The 7,464-nt window shown below is 27.8% G+C and overlaps 1 protein-coding gene across 1 annotated transcript; it reads right to left on the bottom strand.

Moving 5' to 3' along the window:
- Positions 1-2,090: 2,090 nt before the first annotated feature.
- Positions 2,091-4,513, bottom strand: LOC127945989 (CCAAT/enhancer-binding protein delta). Its single transcript, XM_052542222.1, has 3 exons — positions 4,403-4,513; positions 4,127-4,321; positions 2,091-2,921 (listed from the first exon to the last, which is right to left on the bottom strand). Exons 2-3 carry the CDS (start codon positions 4,319-4,321, stop codon positions 2,604-2,606), a joined length of 513 nt encoding a protein of 170 aa, XP_052398182.1. The 5' UTR covers positions 4,403-4,513; the 3' UTR covers positions 2,091-2,603.
- Positions 4,514-7,464: the final 2,951 nt, after the last annotated feature.

Here is a 7,464-nt window from a genome sequence, read left to right as displayed (position 1 = left end):
CGCAATATATTGCTTACTTTTAAAATAATGGTATATTATGAGAGTATTGGCAAACACAGAATGAAAGATGTGCACAGTATGTGTTTTCTTTATGCATGATGAAATGCATTGGATGACCTGCGACATTTGTCAAAAAAGTGTGAAGATTTAAATCTGTTCATCACATCGCAAGGTCAAGTCAAAGACATTGCATTGTGGGATACTCTATCTCACACAGTGTGCTCTGGATGCACGCTGCACGTTTTGAAACATAACCTGTCATCTGGGTATTGCATGCATACATACAATTAAAATACTGTACACAGTAATGCATGAGTCATTTGATTTTATGAAGCACAGAGATTCAGTGTAATCTCTCAGTTAATACAAACGTGTTAAAATGGCATGGACATGAATAATGCAAAATAGTGTTAAATACAGCATGGTACTAAGACATCCAATGCCTTTATCGTGTTTAAGTGTTTGTCTTGAATGACTCTGTAGAAAATGTTATATTATATTACAAAAGTCATGCATTTGTCCAAAAAAAAAAAAAAAAAAAAAAGCCTACAATTAAATATTTATTTTTTATTTTTTTATTTTTTTACATCGTCTTTTAACATGATGGTACCATGCAATTCTATTAAGTAGGCTACCATGTTATTACCATCTAATGTCACTCTATTATGTTGTAAAGGTAAACTGTTATTTTGCATATATTATAAGAAGGTTATAATATGTAATTTTATTTATGCAATTCCATACAATTGTAAATTATATACAACTCTGGCACCATATGCATTACATTTATTATAATATGGGTTATATTAAAAAAAATGCTCCCATTAAAGACCATGCAATTTTTCCGTCTGTGCAACAAAAGTTAAATGCATCCATATATAGACAGTGACATAACTTATAAATCAAGTGTGAAAGATTTGATTCATTTAAAATCAAACTTATATTGAAATATATGTTGCATAAGCCCATGGCTAGGAGCGTTCAGGTGTTGAGAGAGTGGATCTCTGGCTGTTCTCTCGCACCGTGTTGAGTAACACAGCCTCAGTTGAAACACACTCTTTCCTAACACTGTGGCCAGATTTCAGGTCTGGGACCGCAGATTTCCCCAGCGCTGAACGGAATCAGGTTACAACACAAACATCAACAGTGTGTGAATTAATGAACGTCAGGGCTTGCTCTAGTGGAGGTGTAACACAGGTTCTGTTATCATCTGCTGTTACGTGGAGCACTAAACAGATAACAAGCCAGCAGACGAGATAAAGAAAGACCCTATGCTGTCAGATTCTGAAACATATTTCCTGGGCTACTTTCTGTATAATGGAGAAAAATCACAATGGATTTCAGGTTTGGGAGCTTGTTTTTACTCGGGACTTGTTTTCACGAGATCTGTATTTCAGTAAGTGTGAGATCTTGGGTCAAAAGTTCAATTGCAGAAATCTGGTTTATCTAGCATTGACTAAAATTTATTAAACATAAAACCACACACATTGATGCAGGAATAAAGTAGATTTGAACTGAAACGTTCAGCTGTGAGCATTTTTCATATATGTTAGAAAAGCAAAATAAATAAATAATAATTGACTAAAATATTAAATGCAAACATAAGAAAAAGTATGCTTTTTGTATAGCTTTGGAGCAAATGTAGAACGGAAAATTTAAAGCAACAAAATTACACAAATGCTGTGTATGAAAAATATAGATTGCTTAAAAAACGTAATTTATGTAGTGTATAAAATTACAAATACATATAAAACACATGGCGATGTTTGGAATTAATTTAAAATTTGTTTTTGTAATTTTATAACATTTGTTTATTACAACTTTTTTTAGAACAGTAATTATATTTTTGACAAACAGTATTTGCGTGTAATTATTATTATTAATTTAAGATAATTTTTTCCTGAGAAGTCATACAGTATACGTTTTAAATATAGATATACAGACTTTTTTCTTTATTTTTATTTAATATTTTAGTCAAATGTACAGTTCATGTCTATATATATATATATATATATATATATATATATATATATATATATATATATATATATATATATATATATATATAAATATATATATATATATGTATATGTATATATGGAAAAATATTGATAAGTACAAAAAGTTGCAAGATTTAATGCTTAATGCTTAAAAGACATGAACATGCAATAATTAATCTCACTCAAAAAAATAAATAAAATCAGATTTAGTTTTCCTCTTATTAGGAAAACTAAATAGATGATCCAAGCAAAAATTACACAAGATAAACGTACATTTCTTCGTCATTTAATATTGAACTTTATATTCTGCGTTCTACTGTCCAGACGAAGGCTTTTGGTGCGAAAGGGCTTTTAAATTACCCAGAAATTGAACTTTTTATATTAAAAGCAAACAAGGAAACCCAGCTCAGATTTAAAAAGTAACGCAAAAGTAACACAAAGCATTACTTTCAATGAAAAGCTCATCAGATGTGATTTACAGTAGGTGGACAACCGAAATGGGTATTATTTCCCAAGTTCACTTTGAGAAGTCATGTTTACCCATCCCATCGACTGAAACTATTATGGAAATCAGAAAGCGAATCCAGAATGACTCGTTCGGTCTCAGCAGACGTCCTCTCCGGCGGTGTCCTGCTCTCTGACCTGTTGGTGGCGCTGTGACAGATAGTGTCTGAGAGAATCCACCTCGTGCGACAGATGCTGGATGTGCAGCTGCAGGCGTTGGTTCTCGTCCTGGAGCTGTAGCGCCCTCTGTTGGGTCATCTGGACCCGACGCCGCGCTTTATCGCGACTCTTCCTCACCGCGATGTTGTTGCGCTCTCGGCGCTGACGGTACTCTACGCTGTCTTTGCTCGGGCTGCGCTTCTGTCCGGACGGATGCAGGGTGGACGCCGGGGGCGGCAGAACGAACTGCGAAAAATCCTTCGCAAAGATTTGCGAGAACGAGAAAATTAAAACTAGGTAAGTGAATGCAATACATTAAACCAGAAATTAAGATCAAATAAAATTAACGATTTAAATATATAAAAATGCTAACTTATTGCCAAGGCAACATTTCTCATTTTCGTTGAAAATAAGTTGTAAATATATATATATATATATATATATATATATATATATATATATATATAATTATATATTCTTAAAAAAAAGATAATTATAACAACAACAACCTAAAACTGAAACATAATTATTATTACCTGATTAATTTTAATTTTACTACTTATATATAATTTATTTATTTATTCTAATTTAGTATTATTATATAAAGAATAAATATATAATTGCTAATATTAACTATTAACCCCACAATTATTATTTTCAGATTAATTTTACTTCTAATTTCAGACATTTATTCATTTATGTATTATAACTTAACATTATCATATAATCATTAAATTGAATTTAAACATTAAATATATATTTGCTAATATTAACTTTTTACCTCATAATTATTATTTACTGATTAATTTTACTTGTAAACTCAGAAATATTTATTTATATATATTATTCATTTATTAATTCTAATTTAGTATTATTATATAAACATTATATAATTACTAATATTAACTATTAACCCCATACAATTATTATTTACTAATTAATTTTACTTGCGATCTCAGACATTTATTAATTTATTTATTGTAACTTAATATTATTATAAAAACATTAAATATATAATTGCTAATATTAATTATCTGCCCCATAATTATTATTTACTGATTAATTTTACTTGTAATCTTAGACATTTATTTATTTATTGTAACTTAATATTATTATATTAACACTAAATATATAATTACTAAATTTACCACATAATTATTATTCACTGATAAATTTTACTTGTAATTTCAGACATGTATTTATTTATTTTTAACAGAATATTATTATAAAAACATTAAATATTTAATAGCTAATATTAACTATTTTGCTCATAATATAATTATTATTTACTGATTAATTTTACAGACACAATCAAAATACGGCACAGCTAAAATATGTATTAAATGTATTAAAATAAGCATAAAAGGTGTATTGTTTATTCCTTTACATTTACATTTATAATTTTTTCCCATGTTATCATCCAAAGCGAAGGGAACAAATGAAGAAAGCAGAAATGTGGTCACCTCTCGCTCCGAGCTGCTGGGGGTCACACACGAGGAGTACGGGACGAAGCCCATCATCTGCTCCATGCTCCGGCCGTCTGGTGTTTTGGGGAAGACCATGTGCTGACCGTACAGACCCGAGTCCTGAGAGCTGGAGGACTGATGATGGAGAGCAAACATACAGATGGAGGACGGAGGACTGTCGGAGACGGACATCTGTGGATGTAGACACACACTTCTGAGCAGATCTAAGACTGAACTCTAACTACAGGAAACACAGAGAGTGAGCAATCGTACAGTGTCTGAACTTGTGGCTTGTAAACGCTGCTCGTCTCGTCTGGTCTCGATCTTGATGAGGATCCGTTATGATACAGGTACTTCAGCTGACAATGACACCATCACTTCCTCTGTCACAACCTCCCCTCCTTCCCCCTCCAATTATTTGGATGTTGCATCACAGATTAACTTCTTTCTCCTTTGCATTTTCCCGGTTTTATAAGCACTTTCTACACCATTATGTATGTTTTTTTTTATTAGAGTTGTTTTAAGCGCCTCAAATAATGTCCTGCACACGTAAAATAAACAAATGCAAAAATGTTTTTTTAAACATTAAAAAAGTAAAATTAATATAAACATTTGTGTTTCTAAAATCTGATATTTTTGTTATTTCTTACCTAATATTATTATTTTGCTGTTATAATCTAATGTATATATTATTAAACATATAATTACTAATATGTATTAATTACAAATAGTTTAATCATATTTAATCATATTAACTCTTTACATATCTAATATGTATTTATATTATTATCTAACTTAATATTTAAATAAGAAAAATGTTATACTTTTATTTATTTTAAAAATTATTATTAACATTCAAATAGTTTTAAATAATGGTTTATTTATTTATGATTAAACTTTTTTATTTCTTTCCCAATATTATTTTGACTGCTAACGTATATATTATTTTTAAACATATAATGACTAATATTTATTAATTATAAATAGTTTAATCATATTTTATAATTAACTTTTTACATATCTAATATTTGTTTATATTATTATCTAACTTAATATATACATTACAAAAAATATATGTTACTAATATTAAAATAAATTTGTATATCAAATTATGATTAACTATTAAATAGTTTTAAATAATGTTTTTTTCATATGATTCAATATTTTTAATTTCCTATATATTTATTTTTACTGTTATTATCTATCAAATATTTTTTTCAATATAATTACTTATATTTAATATTTACAAATAGCTTTTTTGGTAATTATTAACTCTTCGTATATTTATTTATATTATTATCTGAGGTATAATATTTTTTATTTAAATTTCATATTACTATTTACATTGAAATAGTTTTAAAAATAGGTTTATTTCACATGATTAACATTTTATTATTTAAGTATGATTTATTTCTAACTATAATTAAATAAACATTTACTAATATTTAGAATTTACAAAGTTTTTATCATATTTTTTATTTTATATTTTGTATCTAAATAAAAATAAAAAAAACAAAAAATATATAAATTAAATTGTTACATATTACTTTTTGTAATTACATTTCACATGATTAACCATCTTTTCTTATTTAATATTTGTTTCTAATTATTACCATCCATTATTATGAATTGTTATATATTATTATTCATATTTTCATATTCATATGTATTATTATTTCTGTTTTTTTATTTATAGATTTATTGATTGTACACATTGTTCTCATTATCTTTTATTTATTTATTTTTGGAAAGGTGAATAACATTAATGGTTTAACTGAGATATTTTAACATTAATTTTTTGTAATTGTTACTATTACTATAAGTATAGTTTCTCGCCTCAGTTTTACTAAAGAGTGTAATTTTAAGCCTCATGTCATGTACTGTACATGTAAACACAATTACAACACTGGTGATATTTTGCAACCTTGAAAATCCTGTGTTGCAACATTTGTACCAAATTCATCCCTAAATACAGTCTGCACAAAGATCATGGTTTTACAAACCAGTAACTTCCTAAAAACACTTTCAAGGGGTGAAGAAAATACATTACTACAGTGCTTTTTTATTTATTTTCTTTTTCAAAAAGCGTAACAAAGAGAAGCGATGACTGTATGATGTTCTCAGCCTCTTGTTGTCTCTCTCGCTTGATCTGCGCAGATTTCTCTCCTGATTCGTGAAGTGTTATTATGGATTATTGTTTCATCTTTTGTCTTCTCCAGATGTTAACTGTGGATTATTGTGATGTTTTTATCAGACTCTCATTTTGACGGCACCCATTCACGTCCACTGCTGAGACACTGGTGCAACGCTACATTTCTCCAAACCTGATGAAGAAACAAACACATCCTAATCTAGGATGGCCTGAGGGTGAGCACGTTTTCATGTTTGGGTGAACTACTCCTTTAAAATCTCCTCCAATTCAATTTCCTTCACAAAGACGGCGTGATGATCTCGATTCAGGGATTCATGGAAAAGATGCTTTATTTGATGCATATACACTCTCTTGCTTTACAGAATATTACGAAACTGTCTCTTCATTTGTGCATCTCACAGTAAAATGTCTACCGTATATTTCACCACTAAACCAGAGAAAAAACATTAAAAAAAAAAAAAAAAAAAAAAAAAAATATATATATATATGTATATTGGAAATTAAGCCGGTTTCCGAAACATTTTCCTTTAGATTATTGGCATTGTTTTCATCAGTCTACGCACATTTCTATCAAAACGTTAATTTACTGTAATTTGTGTTTTCAGCATTGCATTTGATAAGTGTAATACAGTAATATCTCAGGAAAGCAGCTGGAACTCATTGTCATGAATGTTTTGGACAGTAGTTCATTCAGCGGTTTATTTCATAACTATAATGAATAATCAGCTTATCTTATATGATGTATCGGCAAAAAAAAAAAAAAAAAAAAAAAAAAAAAAATATATATATATATATATATATATATATATAAACTAAATAAATATGAATTATAAAATAAATTATATATAATATATATTAATAATAATACATTATATAAAGAAAAATATATATAAAACTAAACAAATAAATACAAATTATAAAATAAATTGTATATAATATATAAATAATAATAATACATTATATAAAGAAAAAATATATAAATATAATATTATAAAAATTTGTTAATTATTATTATTTTTTTAGATACATCCTAAAAAATAACCTTATTATTTATTACATAAACACAAAATCCATGCTGTACACTGCTTAAGTGCTATTTACATTTTTTCAATATGTATATTATGTATAGTTGGTTCAGAAGCTGAAATATTAACGTGTAACTGAACCTTATTTATTCTGCATT

The sequence above is a fragment of the Carassius gibelio genome, chromosome A24, assembly GCF_023724105.1.
Source record: "Carassius gibelio isolate Cgi1373 ecotype wild population from Czech Republic chromosome A24, carGib1.2-hapl.c, whole genome shotgun sequence".
Lineage (NCBI taxonomy): Eukaryota > Metazoa > Chordata > Actinopteri > Cypriniformes > Cyprinidae > Carassius > Carassius gibelio.
Note: the sequence above shows the minus strand (reverse complement) of the source record. Positions and strands in the feature narration are given on the sequence as shown.

What these genes read in the sequence shown, in the direction of transcription:
- LOC127945989 (XM_052542222.1), bottom strand. Translation starts at nt 4,321, where the DNA reads ATGTCCGTCTCCGACAGTCCTCCGTCCTCCATCTGTATGTTTGCTCTC. An exon ending in CCAGCAGCTCGGAGCGAGAG is followed by an intron (nt 2,922 to 4,126) that starts GTGACCACATTT and finishes ATCTTTGCGAAG; the next exon opens with GATTTTTCGCAGTTCGTTCT.